The sequence below is a fragment of the Malaclemys terrapin genome, chromosome 1, assembly GCF_027887155.1.
Source record: "Malaclemys terrapin pileata isolate rMalTer1 chromosome 1, rMalTer1.hap1, whole genome shotgun sequence".
Lineage (NCBI taxonomy): Eukaryota > Metazoa > Chordata > Testudines > Emydidae > Malaclemys > Malaclemys terrapin.
In genome coordinates, this window is record NC_071505.1 from 214,314,538 (window position 1) to 214,337,148 (window position 22,611).

Consider the following 22,611-nt stretch of genomic DNA (forward strand, 5'->3'; position numbering starts at 1 on the left):
AATAATCTCATGCTTATGCCATTATTTCCAGCCTACTAGGTATAATTAAAAATAGAAAAGTAGAAACAGCTGAACAGTTCTCATGGGTACTTTTAAGGTTTCGGAAGTTGTATTAGGCAGGATAATTTTCTTTGTGTTTTTTGAGAAGCTGCCACAAGAAAGCTGGATTAGCCATAAATCCAAAAAGTCTCCAGTCCCAGGCTGTTACTAAATGTTCCTCACGAGTGCTAGGTACCAGCATTCATCCACTCCATCTTGGAGTTTAGCTTAATTTCTCTTTCCTCTTTGCTGTGTTTTCAATGCAACACCTAATATAATGGGGCCCCAGTCCTGACTGGAGCCTATAGGTGCTAAACACAACAGACACTGCCACTCAGGTAGCTTAAGGCACAATCTACTGATCCAGCTCCAAACTGAAAGAGGTCTCTTGGATTCACGATTTGGATCCTAGTATGCTCACTGCCACAGGGTGCTTAGAGGGGATGGAATGATGAGACTGCCTATAGTGTCATGTATCTGCTTTGCGACTGCTAGAAGCAAATCTCTCCAATGGCCAGTGATGGGATACTAAATGGGGCGGGCTCTGAGTTACTACAGAGAATTCTTTCCCAGGTGTCTGGCTGGTGGGTCTTGACCACATGCTCAGGGTCTAACTGATTACCATATTTGGAGTTGTGAAGGAATTTTACCCTGGGTCAGATTGGCAGAGACCCGGGGGCAGGGTGTTTGCCTTCCTGTGCAACATGCAGCACAGGTCACCTGCAGATTTAAAGTATTGTAAATTGTGGATTCTCTGTAACTTGAAGTCTTTAAATCATGATTGCAGGACTTTAGTAACTCAGCCAAAGGTTAGGGGTCTACAGAAGTGGTTGGGTGAGGTTTTGTGGCCTGCAGTGTTCAGGAGGTCAGACTAACTAGATGATCGTGATTGTCCCTTCTGACCTTAAAGTCCCCAGGGGTCTGTACTGGGACTAGTACTGTTCAACATATTCATAAATGATCTGGAAAAAGGGGTAAACAGTGAAGTGGAAACATTTGCAGATGATACAAAACTATTCAAGATAGTTAAGTCCAAAGTAAACTGGGCAACAAAATGGCAGATGAAATTCAGTGTTGATAAATGCAAAGTAATGCACATTGGAAAACATAATCCCAACTATACAAATAAAATGATGGGTCTAAATTACCTGTTATCACTTAAGAAAGAGATCTTGGAGTCATTCTAGATAGTTCTCTGAAAATATCAATGTTGGAATTCATTGGAAAAGGAATAGATAATAAGACAGAAAATATATTGCCTCTATATAAATCCATGGTATGTCCACACCTCGAATACTGGTTAGGCCTCAGCTGGAGTATTGTGTCCAGTTCTGGGCACTGCATTTTAAAAAAGATGTGGAGAAATTGGAAAGGGTCCAGAGAAGAGCAACAAGAATGATTAAAGGTCTTGAGAACATGACCTATGAAGGAAGGCTGAAAGAATTGGGTTTGTTTAGTTTGGAAAAGAGAAGACTGAGAGGGGACATGATAGCAGTTTTCAGGTATTTAAAAGGGTGTCATAAGGAGGAGGGAGAAAACTTGTTCACCTTAGCCTCTAAGGATAGAACAAGAAGCAATGGGTTTAAACTGCAGCAAGGGAGGTCTAGGTTGGACATTAGGAAAAAGTTCCTAACTGTCAGGGTGGTTAAACACTGGAATAAATTGCCTAGGGAGGTTGTGGAATCTCCATCTCTGGAGATATTTAAGAGTAGGTTAGATAAATGTCTATCAGGGATGGTCTAGACAATATTTGGTCCTGCCATGCGGGCAGGGGATTGGACTCGATGACCTCTCGAGGTCCCTTCCAGTCCTAGAATCTATGAATCTCTCTGCCCAACGGAGTGAACCCCCCTGTCTCTTTAATGGCCGATCATTCCACAAGAGGAGTACCCGGTGCCGAGTAATATTTGGTTCTCTGTTCTCCACACGTCCAATTTAAGAGCCCTCTTTGTTGTGACTCTAGTGACATGAGGAAGAAGGGGGTGCAGCAGGCAGTAGCCAATCCAGCAGGCGTGCAACTAAACTCTGTGCCTTCTGGTCCCTTTGCTCATTTAGCCACGGGAAACGTCAGCTATTAAGCCAAGCAGACCACACAGAGGGCTTCTACCAGTTCATGGCAGCAAAAAAGAGTAAGGATCTAAGTATGGGTACAGTAGAAAGGATCTGAACCCTGAGAGGGATAATGTGGGAAGAAAAAAGTGTCCTCTGGCTTTCAGAGAGAGAAAAGCATAGGAGGAAGGGTCCTCAGGGATCTGAGACACAAAGAGGAGGAAGCACATCAGAGCTGGAGAACCATCAGAGTGAAAGAAAGGCCCTCAAAGATTGAGGGGGAGAAAGAGATGGGACCTCGGGGCTCCAAGGGCAAAGAGGAGGTGAAAGAGCCTGTAGAGCTTCAGGGGGCAGAATATGTGGGAGAGTCCTCGGGGTATAGGGAGGCAGCAGAAAAAGAGGGCAAGGAGGAATGTCATTGAAGGTTTCTCATGAGTTTATAGGAGTGATTTTTATAGGGGAAGACTGATATATTGTGCTGTGTTCGGGTTTTGGTGGGGGTAATGCTGATGATGGGTGTCCCTATATTTTATATGCTTTTGGTATAGAATACGTTGTGGGGAGGTGTGCGTTTGTTGTGGGTTGGAGTTGCTTTTGGTGGGAGGGATGCTAGCCTGTAGTGATAAGGTTGTGTTTTAGGAAATATTTATCTATTATTATAAGCATATGAGAGTGGATTCTGAAAATCTGTACAGCAGAACATTGCTAATTAACTGGGAGAACTATTGCAAATTATTGAAATTGCCAATTTAGAATGTAAATAAATGCAATAGAAAAATATGGATAATGTAGCACAAAATGCATTGTAATTTACTTTCAGGTACTTCATGGTATTTCATAATATGTGTAAATGTATTATATTTTGTAATAGTAACAAATTTTGTATAAGGGACTTCATTATAATGCTGTGTCTGATACCTCTCGGTACACATTATAAAATGTAAAGATTAGTTAATCTGGATTAGAGAGGTTCTAATTTATTCAAGGTTGTTATGTTTTGTTTGTTTCTATGGTGGTGAGGCAGTGTTCTGATATTCTCAGTATACATGGTGAAATTCTGTGGAAAAATCTATTTGGATAATCTAGTTTTCAATCATGACTCTAATGATCTGTATAGATACTGAGCAGTAAAACTAAATTCTGCTGTACCTTGGATTTGGGTTTGAGTTGTTTGGTGTGTTTGTTTGTCTTTGCAACAGAGTTGCAGTCTTATCTCATTTAATTGTGTGCAGGGTCTTTTGTGCTCTAGCATCTCTTCCTCCATTTATAGAAACATGTTATATCAGTAATAGGATTAATCTCACTTAATTTTAGGCTTCTTCTTTCAGACTGTGTTGTAGTTTTTATTTATCTATCCAAACTCCATTAGCGTGTGCACCCAACTCAGTTGGTATGTGAATTTAGACTCCCTGTGGAGAGCTAAATAGCTGGTTTTCAGAGTCAAATGTATGTGGATGGGTTTTTTTAATCAATTTTCAAGTAAACTGCAAGTACAAATCTAGCATAGTGTTTGTGCTGTGTCAGACTGAGGTAAGTTTATTGCAGTGTATCTCACTAGTTGTCTAACAAGGAAGAAGCAGGATCAGACTTAAAAAGAGGATTATGCCTCCACTTGGACTGAGGGGGAACGCAATCTCCAGAGTCATGGACCTTCCCTGGAGAATTGCCCTATTTCGGCCTCTAGATGTGCGCATCTGTGGACTGTCTGCTTGAATGACACATCTGATCTTTAGACTCTGGTAAGAGAACAAGGAGAAAGTTGGTCTTTAAAGATAAATGGGACTCCAAACGATATAGGGCTTTATACATAATACTTAGAATTGCCACTGGAAATACATTTCAAGCCAGTGCAGTCTGTGGTGTGTGAAAGAAATATGACCCATGCACCAACCTAAGTAATTAGGCATCCACATTCTGCACTAGCTGCAGTTTCCAAGTTATCCTTAACTTTGGAACTTGCTTGCCCTCTTCTTTCAATAAAAGCTGGGCTTTTTGCCTGAGTGCCAAACATATTTCAAATAGATCAAGGAAGGAGCTATGTTCAGTACTTTCAAACAGATTCTGGGGCATGGAGGAGCGGAGTAGCTGGAGTGAGTTGCATTCTAGCTCTCCCCCTCCCCCCCCCCCCGGGAGGGGTATTGTTCCTTGGAGACCATAGCCAGTTTATACAATTTAAAGCAGCCCCTGGACTGCTGTAACCTGTGCTGTGGCTCAGGCTGTGGTAGAGAATCAGAGAGCTGTTAGTTCTCTGATTCTCTTCCCTTTTCCCACTGCCCTGAGTGATTGTGTGGAAGTGGGGAACCATGTTTTACTCCGTGTTTTTTTCTGGGATTAGGCACAGCCAGTTGAGCTCCTGTTCTATTCTCCCTGCTGCTCCCACAGCCTGGTGGGGGAGCTGGCAATGGAGCAGCCAGAACCATTCTCCTCCATCCCCGGAGATGCAGCAAATGGCCATTGAGGGAGCTCTTGAGCCGCTAAGATAAGGTAGCAGATAAGGTACAGCAGCTGCTCAGGGCATTCCTGAGTCACATCAGAGCTGCTATTGGGACTGCACCAGGAGTGATAAGAGGCAGCTCGAGAGAGGGTCCCCCTCTATTGCCTCTCCATAGTAAAAGGCCAGGTTAAAACACTTCATTTTAAAAATCACAGGGTGTGGCCTAGGGAATGGACTTTAAATTAGTCAAATACATTTTTTTCTTCTTAACACAGACTCCCTCAAGAGTTTTGTTGATGAAAACAGTGTAGTGGTTCTAAACAATGACACCCCAACTCAATTTAATGCAGCAGATGGTAATCTTTCTTGCTTAGTCCTGGAAATTATAATAGCAGATATTGCAAGTAGACACAACTGGGAAACGCATAAGAAAGAAGGAATGGGGAGTGATCATTTCCCCATACATATTACTTTTCAAGGGCAAGGTAAGGTTGAATGTAATGGAAGATTAACCACCTGGAATTTTAAGAAAGTTGTATGTGAATGATGACAGAGAATTTCAATGACAATATAGTAAAAGGATTAATAGCAGCAGCTACTCCAGCCAGACCTAAGATATTGAAGTACCCCAAAACAAAACCTCACTTCCATGGTGGAGTGAGAAGTGCAAAATGGCAGTTAAATAAAGGAATAAAGCCTATAAAAAAGCAAAAAATGCAAGTAATAGTGAAGATCTAATGAAGTGTAAAAGAAGTAAGGCAACAGCACAAAGACTTATAAAAAAAAAGTGTGTGAAGAAGTACTGTGGGCAGATAAATAAAGATACCAAGACATCAGAAATGTACAGGCAAATTAGAAGAATGAATGGAATTCAGACCAAGAGGAGTCACATTCCAGGCCTTATTGGGATTGACAAAATAGTTAGATGTTCTGATAATGAGAAAGCAGAAGTTTTAGTAGAAGCTTTTGGAGGGATGAGTAATGATGAAAATCAAAGGGCAGTTTTCTACAAGAATAAAATACAATTCATTGAAGAGAATCGTGAACAGTGTAGTTGGTATCTTTATCTTTATTTACTGAATTAATGGCTTTGTATGTGGGAACTTGAGAAAGTTATTGATATCAGCAAGAATACATCCCTATGTAAAGATAATATATGCAACATAGTGTTTAAATATCTCTTTGAAAGCAGTTTGTAGTTATATATCTGTCATGGGAGGCCAGACCTAGCAGAGACAGAGTCCGCAATAGACCAGAGTCAAGAGTTGGCTGGGTCAGGATATCAGGAGGTCAGAAGCAGAAGACAAACTAGAGGTCAGAACCCCGACTTAGGAACCAGAGTCAGGCCAGATCAGGATACTACAGGGTCAGAGGCAGGAGAATAACTGGAGATTAGGAACCACAAGTCAGATGCCAAGAGTCAAGCCTGGTCGGGATTCCGGGAAATCAAGCCACAGAGCAGGAAACACAAGGCATACCGTCCAGAACAGGGTGGAGCTTCCTGTTCCTCCTGCTGCCAGTGGACCAGTCAGCTGCTCTGGGATTCCACCAGTTGGACTTCAGGGTTGGAGCCTCACACTGGGGCGGGGTTTGGTGGGTCCCAGATAAGCCATTGTCAGCAGGCTGCCAGATGGAGGATTGGAGTGTGGCTGCTCCCAGGAATCCTGCAGGCCTGGGTTCAAGACCTGTGGTAATGACAATAATACTATATGGGGGAAAAAGAGTGATAAGAATAGAATAGAAATGTGCAATAGTTCCAGTGCAAAAACCAGGCAAACTGTCAAAAACATATGAATGCAGAAACCAGGCAAACTCCACAGAAGTGGTGCCTGTATACCTATTGCCCTTACAGCCTGCCTGGGTAAGAAGTATGGAGAGAATGATGAATGAAAGATTGGCTACCTATTTGGAAAACAGTGGCATTGTAGATGAGGTGCAGAGTGGCTTTTGGAGAGGAAGATGCACCGTTGATCAAATTGTTAAATTAGAAGCTGTATGGGGCACAAAGGTTTTGTGATAGCTATCTTCATAGATATTGAAAAGTTTTATAACATGCTGTGGAAGGAAGGCTTGTTGTACCAAATAGGTGCACAAAGGATAAGGGGAAGAATATATGGGTGGATTAGAGAATTTTTGAGTAAAAAGACCAGGCATGTCAGAGTTAGGAAAATTATGTCAAATATATAGTATGTAATGTTAAAAATGATATACCACGAGGAAGTGTTATCAGCCTGATCTTCTTTAATATAATAATAAATGATTTCTCAACATGAATAAGTGCCATAGTAGGTGTCACTCTATTTGCAGATGATTGTGCTCTGTGGGTTAGGAGCAGGAATACTTAAGTGGGAGAAAAGAGAATCAACAAAGTGTTACAAAAGACCTCTGACTGGGGAAATGCATGAGGTTTCAAGTTCTCCGTCACTAAAATCAAAGTATTGGTCTTTACGATACGGAAAGTTATAAAGGAATGTCGACTGTATTGGTATGGAGAACAAATAAACATAGGTAAAAGGTTTTAATTTCTAGGGGTAATATTTAATACTAAAGTACTTTGGAAAGATCATATAGACTGTGTTAAAGATAAACATACAGGAAGTAGTAACCTGCTTATAAGTTTGGCTGGGACTGCTTGGGGGGCAGATAAGAAAACTGTTGATAGTATACAGAGTTTTGATTGACCCGGTTATTGACTATGGCTGCCAAGCTTTTGGGTCAGCATCAAAATCAGAACTTAAAAAATTAGATTTAATATAAGCACAGGCACTGCGAGTTGTATGCGGTTCATTTATTACTACACTCGTATACACACTACAGGTAGCTTCTAGTGAAATGTCAGTTACGCTACAAATGAAACTACTGGATCTAACTTTCTGGGCCAAAAGTTAATGGGAATTGCAATGAGGAAAATACCAAACAAATATATGAGGAATGTTGAAAATTCGATAGGCGAATGATAGCCCATGATGTTAGAAATCCACATGATCAAGTTAAAGTGTGGAAGCAGAAGTTGAAAGGCAAGGAAAAGCTAAACAAAGTCAAAATTATTAGTCATGGGAAAATTAGTTATAGATGGAAAGTTGCATATCCAAATGCGGATTTAGATTTATTTTATAAATTTAAGCATAAAAAAGAGACAGTAGGTAATAAAAATGAAGTGTACCAGTATATAAATGAAAAGTAGTTGTTGTTTTTTCAAATATATGCAGATGGATCCAAAAAAGAAAAAACAGGAAGAGTAGGGGCAGCATATTGTATATCAAAAGTTGGCATTAGTACTTCTAACAGAAAATCTGATTTTATAGCTGTCATGACAGCCAAACTAGTAGTAATAATGCTAGCATTAAATCAGATCTGGGGTGTACTCCCAACAGAAGTGGTCATTCTTATTTTGTTTTTTACTCAGTCTGAGGTCTTATGATGATAAAGGTATTTCCATATGTAGAAGTGATTTAATCAATGAAATTATATTTCTAATGAAAGTTACTACAGATGGGTATACGTGTAGCATTAGCTTGGATCCCAGAGCATATTGGGATAACAAGGAATGAAAAGGCAGACAATGAAATGAAAGGACTGGCATAGAAATACCCTTGAGTAAACAGGAATTTAAAAGCCCAGTACAGAAAAACCTAAAAAAGGAATGGCAAAAATTTGGGATTAATGAAGAAAGCGGAAGAAGATTTTTTGAGTTGTGTCATACAGCTGAGGATAACAACATACATCAGAACCTGAGTAGAAAAAGTGAAATAATTTAGAGTACTAACTAGCTGTTGTGGCTTAAACAATTTTTTTTTTTAATAAATAGACACAAAGATGGACTATGTGTACTCTGTAAGGTGGAAGAAACAATTGATCCCCTTTTATGGGTATGTACAGGCTTTGATAAAGACAGGGAAAAGCTTTCTGAGGAACTCAAACATCTTAAGGTAACAAAAGTTACATTATGTTATTTAGTAAAAATATCAGGGAAATGGAGTAATATTAGAAAGGCGTTTTACCTGAAAGACACAGGGTAGAGTGAGAGACTATAAACTGCTAAGTATTTAGGAATTAGAATTGGTGTAGTTCTAGATTATTCAGTCAAGTCTGCTTCACCATTTAAAAAAAAAAAAAGGATGATGACTCCCTCAGCGGCCACAGTTAAGAGTGCAGAGGGCCACAATTATAATTGGACCCCACTGCAAAAGAGGTTGAGTTTGTTAATTTTCAGGGGCAATTTTAAGGCCTATCTGTTCATTCAGTCTGTTTCCTGAGGAATGTAAATTGCGAAAGGAGGGTTATTTCTCCATTTTTGGGGGTGGGGGGGAGACTTGGGATTCAAGTTTTTTTTTATTGGCACTTTATATAATTTGAAAGAGTAAACATAGCAATATCATTTTAAAGTATTAAGTAAGAATTGAAAATCATCAAATTGCATGTCTTTATCTTCCCCTCTCCCCCCAGTATTTCTTTGCCAAAATTTGCATGTGCATATGTTTGGGAGGGAGTCTTATTTTAAAAACGTACCTTTACATTAGATCAAAGAGAAGTTTCAGGGCATTTGGTGGAACTTAAGAAGAGTGCTGCAGGTTTGTGTGCCTTGTATACTAGTCCACAGTGTGAAGCCGATGAAGAAGGGGTACAAAACTGGCAGCTGGGAGTACTAAATATAGGGGCTATACAAACATTTTCTTTTTGGTGCAGCAGGATAGAATTTGGCTTGTGTCTATTTTGTTATTGTCTACAGCTGTCATTTGTCAGATTTCTACTGGCAGCCATTGTTTTCACCACTCATTTACTGTTGATCTCATTTTAAAAAAAAAGTTGATTCCATTGAGGTCTCTAGGAGGTAGTTTTTCAGTGTAAATACCCAGTGTATCTCACTACTTTGTTGGCAACCAGCGTAATAGGCTGAAAAAGCAGCATCCCATTACATTTCATGGTCTTGAGTCTGACTTTGATTGTTGACATGTCTCAGAAAATTTTATTTTTGTATACATATATGTTGTGTGTCTGAGATTAGAATCTGTCCCTTTCTTTTAGTCTGTCTAAACATGATTGCTGGAAGTAAGAACATTTTAATCCTGTTGTTATATTGGGCTCAGCTGATTATGGAAGTCTTAATGTGATAAAGAAAAGTAGAATATTATCTCATTTTGTTAATATGATTTTATATGTTTGACCTACTGAGCCTGTTGACTATTTATTTTTGCTTCTCCTAAATAGTTATGCTTTCCAGAGGTTGATTCATCTTTTTTATGCAGTCACCCATATGACTACACACTCATAAGTGTTACTAACACCTAGGTATATTGCCCTTTTCTGTGAGCTCTTCTCTGAGAGCACTGGGGTTTTAATTCTAATGTAATACTTTCTTTCTACTGATTTACCGTAGACGGCTGTGCATTGTTTTCCACCTGATACTGAGAACATAACATCCAATTAATTCATGGAGGAATAATGTATGCACCTGAGAATGCAAAGTCTCCCAAGTCTCATTCAAAAAGGAAAATCACTTCCTCCGACAGCCCCTCCCAACATTCCATTCTGTGTCATAAAAATGAATCATTAAGGTCCTGCCTAATAACAAGAGGCTTTACACAAGATGCTGCACACACTTTTTTGCAATACAGCCTTAAATTGGTACCAGCTCTGTATACATTTATTACATCTGTTATTTGTCAAAATCTTTCTTTGTGGTGTGTAGATTCTATAAAGACAAAATTATTATGATGATAGCCCATATGTAAATGAAATGGTGAGAACATAGTGGATTTTATCAGTCTCTCTCTCCTTGCGGTTCACTTGCTCCACAACCAGCTGGTCTAGACCAGTGCATGTAAGCCTTCCACCCCCATATCTCCACTATTCTGCCTGCTCCCTCCTACAGTGATATGGGGTCAAGCACCCCAGAGGAACTGCTCAATATGTTGAGCTGGAGTAACTTCCTTGCTTGACCCCAGAGAAAAGCTGGAGAGGTACAAGACTCAACTTACAGACTGGTAGTTAACCACTTGCTTCCCACCTCAAATCCTAATTGTGGGTTTCAGGTTCTCCCATGCTGAATCCTTGGAGACCGTTATTTTGTTCTGAGCAACTAATACATAAATAATAGTATTTGGAAATTGTTATTGAAGGATGTTCTCTATTTCTGGAAAGTAGCAGGAGGATCAGCCTCTTCCTCCTTGGCTCTTGTCAGAGGATCTTTCTAGAAGGGTGCTCATCCTCCTTTCCTGATCATTATTTCTTCAGAGGAGGAAAGAGGCTACAAACCGATGGTTCATGTACTAGTTTTCCTGGCTGGCAAGAAGAGAGCTGTGAGCCAGAGAGATCTTGACATACTCGCTTCCCAGCAACTTAAAATTCATTCCCTGCTAAGTAATAATATGTGAACCAGAAAAGACCCTTACCCCCATTTAAACGGTCTAATTGTTCAAGCACAGTGCATCCCCATGCACCGTCTTATATAGATGTGTGTTTCGTAATTACTTAATATTAATCTACAAAGGATCCAGCTATCTTTCTAGCAGAGGACTCTGATTTAAAATATTGTATATTTTTATATATACTCTAATACCAGAAATGAATGATCCTATGTCCTTGTAACTTCTCAGTGAGGATTGTCACACTTTTCTTCGCTGCATAGCAACAAGTCATAATTAACTGATTTTTCTTACGACAGTTGTGTTGATGATTAGGAGTAGGTGTGTTTGGGATCTGAGAACTGAGTAGACACAATATTTATAGACAGTGAAGAAAGAAAAGAGGAAAAAACTTTATAGTAATGTTGGAAAACATCCATTAGTGATGTATATACAGGGAAATATTTATGAGTCACCAGATTAGAAATATCTATTGTCTTGCATTGGCAGGAGGATAAATGGACTATCTGGCCTCCTAGGTCTTTTCCATCTCTAATTTCTGTGAGCCTATGGAAAGAAATACAGAAGCATTGATGGGAATAACAAACGATTACATTTTATTTTGATGGAAATGGTTCATGACATGTGGCTACAAAACTCTGTTTTTTTCCTTCCTAGCTGTTAAATGCAGGAATTGTCAATACAGAACTTCTGAATATTTCATGCAATTTGTGAAGGTCTACAATCTACAGAGAAACAAATAGCAAAAAGATAAAACAATATCTTATATAGAGACACTTACAAAGTATAATATGATTATATTTATAGTGAAATAGCTGGATAAAAAATGTTAAAAGATTGTTTATTGAATTGCACATTTTTCCTTTCAGTCAAGGAGTATTGCAAAGTAATATTTCCGTATGAAGCACAGAATGAAGATGAACTAACAATCAAAGAAGGTGATATCGTCATACTTATCAATAAGGTAAAGGCAACATTCTCCTTCATAAACCAGAATACAACTTTCAAAATATATATATACATTTCCATGCTGGGCACCTAACTCCCTTTTGTGCCTTTGAAAATCTCCCTCTGAGCTCTTAAAACTATAGAGTTTTGTTAAAACAGGATAAAATAGGTGTCAGGAAGACCGTTTTTTTTTTCTTCTTTTGCTTCAAAGTCTTATCTTGATAAGATTAAGCAAAGCACAGATTTTGTGTTTTTATGAGTTTACAAGTGTGACTGGAGTCCCAGGGGAGCCAAATGAGGTCACTCAACTAGGGTGAACCCCAAAGAATGGGGCAGGCAATGCCCAAAGCGGGTGGATATTCAAATACTTAGATTTACCAAACCAGCACAAAACAGCTTCTGTAACAACTCACTGGTTACCCAGAAGCCAACAACACAGTTTCTTTAAAGCAACCCAGCCTTAGGCCTCCACCCAAGGCAAATATGATGAGGATTACTGAAAATCTTATTCAACGTACAAAAAAGTTCTACCAATCCAAAGGATCTGACAGATTACCCTGCAGGTTAATGAATATTTCAGATCTTACCCAAATACACACTTACAGCCAATTCTTTTTAACTAAACTAAAATTTATTTAAAAAGAAGAGAGAGAGAGGGGGTACTGGTTAAAACAGTGGTCCCCAACACAGCGCCCGCTTAGGGTATTTATGTGCACCCGCCTCCTGACAAGGGAGCGCTTCCACCGGACAACCAGCCGCTGAAATGCCGCCGAGAAGTGGCGTCATCGAGAAGCGTCGCCGCCAAGAAGCAGCAGCATTGTGGCGGCGGCGCTTCCCGGCGGCATTTCGGCAGCTGGTCGTCCAGAGCCCGCCACACTCTTCTGGGAACATGAATATTCTATTACAACAGAAAGGTTGGGGACCACTGGGTTAAAAGATCAGTATACATACACACATGAGCTCAATTCTTGAGATTCAGATTCATAGCAGACATGGTGGGATTTGTAATTGAAAAGAGTTCTTTTCAGAATTAGCTCATAGGTTATAGTCCAATGTTTGCATTCAGGGTGATTCCAGATTGGGATTCTAGAGATCTCAACCTTTCGACTCAAGCTTCCTCTGCATGGAGCATTAAGCAGGTCTGAGAAAAAGGATCAGGACCCAAGCCCTTTTTTATAGAGTTTTTTGACAGGTTGGAGTCCTTTGGTGAACATTAGGCAATTATGGAGACTTATTTCCTAAGTAATTAGTTACCCAAATTAACACAAGGCAATTTATCCATTAGACAGTCTATCACAAACTTCAAAGAGACATATAGACAATTACATTATTGCACCCAAGATTCATCTAAATGTTAATATTTCCTTTTGATCTCTCAATCTCTGAATCAATAGCTATAGTGACAGACAGACAGTCTGTTTATATGGCTAATATCTTAACATGATATGAGTACACACATACAATTAGTATCACCTCTAATTTCTAACAATATAGGTTTGTATTTCAAAGGTCTAGCCAATCTACCATAGAATGGCCCTAATTATCATTTCTAACATGTCTTTACAGGTTGACTCTGGGTCAATTAGCCTGCAGGATGCTTAACCCTTTCTGGCCGTGTGTTACACTTTGTATAAGCTTCGTTGCAGTTATATAACAGTGGTAGCAATAATGATTTGCATGGTTATATTTTAATTGGACAACGTCACAACAAGTAATTATAAAACTCTTTGATTTGCACCCAGTGACAAATCAGCATAACCCAAATAAGCCATGGGTTGGTTCCTTTTCCAAATGCAACAGCCTTGGGAGTAGATGGGAAGGATAGTAAATGTACACATGCACAACAGCATCAGTGAAGTGCTATATGTCCAGTTTGGGTGGTTTGCTGGGGTTTTTGTTGTGGTTTTCTTTGCTTTGGAGTTTTTTGGTGGTTTGGTTGGGGTTTTAGTTTGTTTTTATTTTTATTTTAGTAAGTACGTGCTTTTACTAAATGGCAAGCATGTGGTAATTGAATTTAAAAACAAAACAGACAAAACCCCCAAAGACAATGGGTCAAAATGGTGTTTTACACACACACACACACACACACACACACACACACACACACACACACACTCGTTGGCTTAATATGATTACACATGTGTAATAAAGAGCTCAATTTCATTAATATACTAAATATACATGGTTAAAAAACTGTATTCTGTAGAATCAGCCAAAATTCTAGCTTTATAGTAAGTGAAAAGTTTTTTTGTTTTTATTTGTTTTTTTTTTTACATAAAAGTTTGTATGTCTGTGAACATTTGCAGATTATTGGCTTAGCTCTCTATACTGGCAAGTATGACAAAAAATTGGTCAGATTATTTTAAAATATTCTGAATTTGGGCTGTCAAGCGATTAAAAAAATTAATCGTGCAATTAATCACATTAAACAACAATAGAATACCATTCATTTAAATATTTTTGGATGTCTTCTACAGAATACAAAGTGTATAGTGCTCACTTTATATTTATTTTTTATTACAAGTATTTGCAGTGTAAAAAGCAAAAGAAATGGTATTTTTCAATTCACCTCCTACAAGTACTGTAGTGCAATCTCTTTATCATGAAAGTTGAATTTAGAAATGTACATTTATGTACAAAAAATAACTGCATTGAAAAATAAAACAATGTACAACTTTAGAGCCTACAAGTCCACTCAGTCCTACTTCAGCCAGTCACTCAGACAAACAAACTTGGTTACAATTTGCAGGAGATAATGCTGCCTGCTTCTTGTTTACAATGTCACCTGAAACTGAGAACAGGCGCTTGCTTGGCACTGTTGTAGCCAGAATCACAAGATATTTACGTGCCAGATGCGCTGAAGATTCATATGTCCCTTTGTGATTCAACCACCATTCCATAGGATTTGCATCCATGCTGATGATGGGTTCTGCTCGATAACGATCCAAAGCAGAGCGGACTGATGCATGTTCATTTTCATCATCTGAGTCAGATGCCACCAGCAGAAGGTTGATTTTCTTTTTTTGGTGGGTTCTGTAGTTTCTGCATCGGAGTGTTGCTCTTTTAAGGCTTCTGAAAGCATGCTCAACACCTTGTCCCTCTCAGATTTTGGAAGGTACTTCCAATTCTTAAACCTTGGGTTGAGTGCTGTAGCTATTTTTAGAAATCTCCATTGGTATCTTCTTTGTGTTTTGTCAAATCTGCTCTGAAAGTGTTCTTAAAACAAACATGTGCTTGGTCATCATCCGAGATTGCTATACCATGAAATAAATGACAGAATGCGGGTAAAACAGAGCCAAAGACATACAGTTCTCCCCCAAGGAGTTCAGTCACGAATTTAGTTAATGCATTATTTTTTAATGAGCATCATCAGCATGGAAGCTTATCCTCTGGAATGGTGGCTGAAGCATGAAGGGGCATATGAATGTTTAGCATATCTGGCACACAAATACCTTGCAATGCCAGTTACAAAAGTGCCATACGAACACCTGTTCTCACTTTCAGGTGACACTGTGAATAAGAAGAGGGCAGCATTATCTCCTGTACATGTAAACAAACTTGTTTGTCTTAACAATTGGCTGAACAAGAAGTAGGACTGAGTGGACTTGTAGGCTCTAAACTTTTAAATTTTTTTTTGTTTTTGAGAGCCATTATGTTTGCAAAAAAAATCTACATTTGTAAGTTGCACTTGCATGATAAAGAGATTGCACTACAGTACCTGTATGAGGTGAATTGAAACATACTGTTTCTTTTGTTTCAGTGCAAGTATTTGTAATAAAATAATAATATAAAGTGAGCACTGTACACTTTGTATTCTGTGTTGTAATAGAAATCAATATATTTGAAAATGTAGAAAAACATCTGAAAATATTTAATAAATTTCAATTGGTATTCTATTGTTTAACAGTGTGATTAATCACAATTAATTATTTTAATCACGATTAATTTTTTTGAGTTAATCGCATGAGTTAACTCCAATTAATTGACAGCCCTATTCTGAATATAAATATATTTAATGAGTCAGTATACATATTGAAAGAAAACCAGATCCAGTGTCTCAAAACTGAACGCTCGTTTGTCTCTGTCCTTTCTCTGTTGCTAACATATTTAATATTTATCCAGCTTTCGTGGTGAGTCCATGTGTTAATTTTCCAGCAGGTTGTATCACAGCTTATGGTGGGGAGCCTAAAAAGATAATGGATAGGATAGGTGAGCAGCTAATACACAGTTAATTTAACAAGTATAAATAAGTAGGACATGTAAAATATGCTCAAGTTACTCCTCAAGTGTGGCTGTGGAAGTTTCTGACGGGCATCATGACAGTAACCCAAATGGGAACTTCGCAGATAATGCCCTCACTTAAGCAGGAAAAAACCCATAGGGAAAGGATTAAAACACTAGAGATAATCTAAACCTTCACAGACATGCATGCTGTTACATGTGTGCCTACCTGCCAAGAGCATGTGTGGAGTTTCACTTCAGTGGATTGTAACTTTTTATTCCCATCTTCCCCTTTAGTCTCTGTCAAAATAAGGAAAACCTATTGTTTTGCAAAACAAATTCAGTCCTGTTATCCTTTTGTTCCAATTGTATACCTAGTCTTTCCTCATGGATGCACAGAGATATTACAAGAATTGTTATGCTGGAGATGAATCTTGCATGCTGTGTAGGGAATTGATTTCTAAGTGTAAGGTGAATCTGAAATAGGTTGAGCATGTTCTCTTCTGAGGAGTCTGGTGGCACGACTACCCCTCTGATACTTTTCTTCTTAGATTTATCAGGACATTTGGTATATAAGAAATAAAATAATCTCATTAGTTTGTCTACTAACCAATAGCAGAATCGGAGTACTATAGTGGTTTCCAAATTACTTATGTATAGTTGCTAACAAAGATGAATTTGCATACTTGGATGAAAAATTAAACATAAGTCTTGCTAATTTTGGATCTCTTTATTTTTCCTTTTAAAAATTTAATTTGAAATTAATAAGTTGTTCATGCAGAGTAGCAGTTTTCTCCCAATATTCCTCTTCATCCTGCTTGAAAATCCATTGTGACATCAGTCATACCTTGAAACTGAAATCATGATCTATCCCTTTTATTCACTTATCAACCAAAGGAATACAATGTCCTACTAGTTTATCCCATTGTGATCATTTGGATGTTATTCATGAATACGTTTTTTGAAGGCCATAATTGTTTACACTTTGCTTAATGAACTTTCTTCTTTGGAATCTTTCTGCAATAAAATAAAATAAATAATTATTCAGATAATAAAATGTTAATTGAGGTTAGTAAATATTAATTGGGGAAAATGAAATTTGTTTTGTTCCATGTTGACTAAAGGTAGTAAACACGAGTCACTGCTGCATTTGAAAGACCACGTTTTCTGGAATTTGATTCTTTATTGTTTATTAGCTTTATAACTTTTGGTTTTTTAAATCAATTTAGTATCCCTATTTAGTATCTGTTCATCTGGCCTTCACTGAAACTATTTCTGACTGGATAGAGGCTTTCACTGAGGTCATTTTTAAAGATTTTCCATTACCAAATGGAAGTTGCTTTAAATGTTGTGGCTTCTACTCTTTACTTTGTTGACCAAGCCTTTGTTTTAACTCCAGTGAGGTGTCTGATCTCCAGGCAAGGATATCAGAGTCTTACTCCCAATATTTCTTGTAGATATTTCTTTATGTAAAACCAGAGATAGCTGCAGTTGTACTGTTGAGCCAGAACTACTGGATTTCATATTCATCCCTTCTTTCCCACCCCCATAGCCTTGACGAATGTATCTTTCTTTGATGATAGCTGAGTTGATGATTTGACTGGCCTGATCAATTCTCCCAAACCTGTAACCAGCAACTTCTCTCTGGGTATTCCAGTATTTCCCAATATTCTCTAATCTGATATCACGCAAGATAAATTGCAGAGATTTTGGTTAATTATATTTTTTCTTTTTTTCTATGGCTTCTCACAAGCCTTTTATAATTAATTGTTCATTGACCATGTCCTTAGCAAGTGGAGACACTAAGTGCAAAAGTGCTTAGCACTCCTCCATAGTTCATGCTTTTGTGCTTTGTCTGAACTGTACCCTAGTATCTGAGATAGATATTGAAGAAGCTATTGCTTACCCAGTAGTCATCCTCCAGATCTCTGGACCCAGCCTGAACATAAACTATAGAATTTAGTTTCTAGGACAGAATTCAAGTGGATGGTTCAGGATCTTTGCAATAGGAGTCTCGAAATAGGTGGCGCTCCCTCTCTGCTCTTAATGTAATATACATACCCTGTATTTTGTCCAAACCTACCCCCCCCCTCCTGGACTTCTCGGATAATTCAAAGAACAACACAAATGCAAACCTAAACTTTCTATCATGGCTTTTCCTGAAGAGATCTCTCTGTCCTAGAAACTAAGTCACTCTGCCTAAAGAATCTCCCTCATATCCAGGGTGGAGTTAATAGTCACATCTGCCACAGTGAGTCAGCAGGAATTAATCAGCATCTTTATACAAGGTTCTCCTTTAAGTAGAGGCAACAATGTATTCTATATGGGTACACGTCCCCCTCGCAGCAGAGATAGAGAACTTTGCCTAGCAGAACCTGTAGGGTCAGTGCTCACGCTCTGCAGCTGCAACCCCTCCCCATGCCATATAAAGGTGCTGCCTCCCTGACTCCCTCAGTTCCTTCTCACCACTCATGGCCTTAGAGTCAGAGCTCTGTGTGGTGTCTTCACCTCACACTTTCATCTCAGTTTCTGAGAACTCTTCTTTGTATATAGTAGTAGTAATATCTTTAGGGTTAGGTAAGTGTTAGTTTAGTGTTAGCTAGAGGAGTTGGCTGCCCTGTGCGATGCCCTCAGCAGGAGTCAAGCATTGTCCATTGTGGAGGGGGTCACCCCAACAGCGACTCCGGCACCAGGTGTTTGTTGTGCAAGGGACACATTAAAGAGAGGTGCTCCATCTGCAAGTCATTCACAGAGAGAACCCCGGTGGCAAGAGACTTGCCATTGAAGCAGCACCTTCTGGAACAGGCCACGAGGCATACTTCGGCACGGAGGTCCTCCTCTGATGAGCAGTTGCCTTCGGACCTGGCAAGCAATGCCTCTCCGCATTCAGGCTCTGGCGTTTCCCCCAAGTGGATAAGGGGTCGGTCGCCCTCCTCTATTGCGGCAAGGAAAAGGTCCCATAGAAGGAACCAGAACCATTCCAGGGCTTGCAGAGACTTCTCCTCCACTTCTAAGAGGAGTGATGACCAACACCATACTGCCTCTGGCATGTAGAATGGAGCAGGTCCGTCCAACCGCTGCCTGATACCAAGCCGAGAGCAGCAGGGCCCATACCGTTGACTTTGGTTCTGGCCATGGGATGTCTGAGTCAGTTATCGACAATATCAGCAGCAGTGCCAACTATCTCCATGCCGAAGGCATACCTGGTAGCATCAGACCTGGTTTGCCTCTCAGTCCTGGACTCTCCATTGGTTCAGGAGTTCTCCGGTGCTATAGCATCTACCAAATCATCCTCCATTGTGCCCTTGGCACCTTCTAGCTGTGTTGCAGGGCATCGGCCCTGTAGCTCATGCACCTAGGCCACAGACTATGGAGTCGAGGCCAGGCCCAGCATCGAAGGCTCCTTCAGAACTGTCGTTTTCTTGGTGGCAGATGCCATCTCAAATGCAGTACCGGCCTTGGCGCCGATGCCTCCCCAGTACCAAGTGGGAGTGTCTCTTATTCAGTGCCAATTCTCCACTGCTCTCTGGCACCAGTGCCGCCTACTTATTGTGCTTCAGATTACTCTAACTGGTTGTTTGCCCCATTGGTGCTGGCTCACCCTTTGTTACCACAGGAGGTCTGGGATTCTTCAAGATCCAGATCAGGATCGTCCTCACCAGATAAATGCCAGGGATCGCCCTCAGATCACTATCAGTATTGAGATTGGCATCTGTCCTGCAGTAGGAACAGAGGTTCTTGGCCCAGGGCCTACTAGATACCAATTCTTATTTGTATGCCCAGTGGCCTCCTTGGAAATCCTGGGATGCTCCTTGGTCTCTGAGGTCCCGCTCTTCTATTTCCTCCAGAGGAAGATCACCAGTCCCGTCAGTGACTCCTGTGACCACTGAATCTGTTTCTTCCGACTAAATCCTGTGGTACAAGAGCAGGATCCATTGTTGATGCTGCAAACTACCTTGTCCTCCCCAGGTGTGCTGGAATCGTCCTCTCCGTTGGTGATCAGAACCTCCTGCCACCTTGGGTATCCAGGCAGAATTCCTCCAGGAGAATATGCATAAACTCCTGGATGTTTTCCAACCATCCGCTCCAGGGATAGTTGGCCTACCAATAAATTAGGCTCTCCTGGATCCTGCAAAGGCTCTCTGAAATACCCCAGCTTCATTGCTCTCTATGGCAAAACATTCGGACAAACTATACTTCATTTCCACACGAGGGTTTGAGAGTTTCTATTCCCGCCTAGCCCCCAACTCCCTGGTGGTGACAGCAGCAAACGACAGAGCTCAGCAGGGCAGCTATAAATCTATACCCAAAGACCAAGAGTCAAAGAGGATGGACTTGATGGGGAGAAAGATTTATACCTCCTCTTCCCTGGAGAAGTGCATTGCAAACCAGTAGGCGTTGCTCTCCAGATATGGCTTTGTTAACAGGGTGGCCAGGTCTGAGTTCATGAACAAGTTCCACCCTCCGTCCCCTGTGCACTGGAGTCTGCACTTCTGATGTTTGGTGCAAAGGAACTGAAGGCTGTGTCTCCTGATCGCCTATATGGCCGGGGGAGGGGCTATGGCTGCAGGGCATGAGGGCCAGGCAAAGTTTTCTGGCTCCGGTGAGGCAAACCCACATAAAATACATGTCTTCATCACATCTCAAAGAACGACAGTTACAGTCAGGTAACATTTTTTTTTCCCAGCAGCTTCTACCATGCTGAACCAATGGAAACCTTGCCATCCCATTACAAAGCCTCTCCAAGTTCTCAATATTGATCTAGAAGTACATGGTCTGTAGGTTCTGCTTTCTGTGGTTAGGCACATAAGAAGTGAACATGCTGACCCTCTCCAGTTGTCTAGACCCAAGTGGCCTACACAGGTGGTTTTGTAGAGAGAGACTTGAAGAGTGGATTGAGTTTTCTCTCTAGCAACAGACTACAATAAAATAACAAGTTTAAGGAACAGGCACTTTTTCAATATTCTGTGAACTTGCTGCTTTTATCTATATAGTGAAATCACTAAAAAAAAGAAAATGGCCTGAATTCACAGTACAAGTATGTTCACTAGAGATTGGCAACCTCTTCTTGCATAAAGTCAATTGTACTTGAACATTTTCAGAAGTCTCTGACTCAAAGAACTGTCGGGTTCATATTTTACTTAGAAGAGAATATTGGCAAAAACATGGACGGAAATGTCAAAGTGACAAACAAGGAGAGAACGAAGAAAGGAGAAGTTAGGACAGAATTTCTAATGAAAAAAATTGTTACAGCACACTGGGTGCCTTTTAAAAACATAAGGTTATTGTAGTGTTTGTGGTAGTTTCCTACTCTTAAGTATAAGGGATAACTTAAATATGTTAAATGGTCAGTTATTAAAGATGCCAATTATACATATACATTTGCTGTCTATAGGGTATCCACAGATGACACTGTCATTTTTTTGGGTAGTTCTTCTACCAGTAATAACACAATTTCCTGTTCAGTTAACTTTTGGGGGCTGGAGGTGAAAATTGCATCTCACTTGGAAATAAGTTGGGAAAATTAACTTTTGTGAACTTTAAAAAATAGTATGAGAGGTTTATCAAGCCTCATACTTGTCAGCCTTTGCAGTTCCTACCAACCCTACAGAAATTCTCCTGGGTCTAATAGATGGAGGCTAATATATATTTGATTCATTGTTATTTACCTACATAGAAAACATTTGCTTGTTTACCCTTCTTCACTTTTGCTCCATTCTAGAATTTACAGAGTAGAAATAAAGGCTGTTCATAAAGAATAAAGGTTCCATATCATAAGTATTACAATGAAAACAATAGGAGACAGATACAGCATAACACCTAGCTGACAGAAGTAAGCCAGGAAACAAGATATCTGACTCATATATGAAAATATGTTGCTCATTGCAATACATTAATAAAACATTCTTCTCTGGCTATCAGAAAAGAGAGTGGTGGGGGGTAGTCAATCAAGTTTAACTCAATAGAGGCATTTTTACAAGTTCCCGCTCTAATGCTGACCCTGGGGACAAGAAGAACATAAGAAGACACCATGTTTCACGGTCTCTCTCTTGTTAAATTAGTTACAGGAATCTATTTTTCAAGATTCTCATACAACTTCCTGATGTAGAAAGTGAACTAGTGAAATGTTTGTTCATGATTTTGGCAAGCTTCATTTGCTTTCTCAGACCATGTCAAAGTTTTCCTCCACTGAATTTATCTCTTGATTGCAGTCTTATCTTTACCTTTCATCTCTTCAACAACAAAAATCATACCTTTTAGTAACTTAATTGGACTCTGAAATGGTATCTGTTCAGGAAATAGATCCTCTTTTATACTGAAAGAGAATACATTTCTCAAAAAATATCACATTTTAAAGACATGGTGTGATTTGTTGGAATACCTGCAATATAGCTACTAAGCATGTCCCCCCATCAATCTAGTGCTAATGAAGTTGTTGACCCCTTCAGTCTTCCTAGCTATGTTACGTTATGTTTTAGAACAGAGTTATAATTTTCATAGCTCTTGGGACATTTTCCTTTAATATTTATAAATGTGTAAAAGATAAGATCACTT

General features: G+C 39.6%; 1 protein-coding gene across 8 annotated transcripts in view; it reads left to right on the plus strand.

The window, feature by feature from the left end:
- SH3KBP1 (SH3 domain containing kinase binding protein 1) overlaps nucleotides 1-22,611 on the plus strand; it is a 346,563-nt gene that overhangs the window by 248,725 nt on the left and 75,227 nt on the right. For all 8 annotated transcript variants that reach the window (XM_054006486.1, XM_054006509.1, XM_054006527.1 and 5 more), the window contains one exon: nucleotides 11,757-11,851. In XM_054006486.1, coding sequence (XP_053862461.1) covers nucleotides 11,757-11,851 — 95 coding nt within the window. The remainder of the gene's footprint in view (nucleotides 1-11,756; nucleotides 11,852-22,611) is intronic.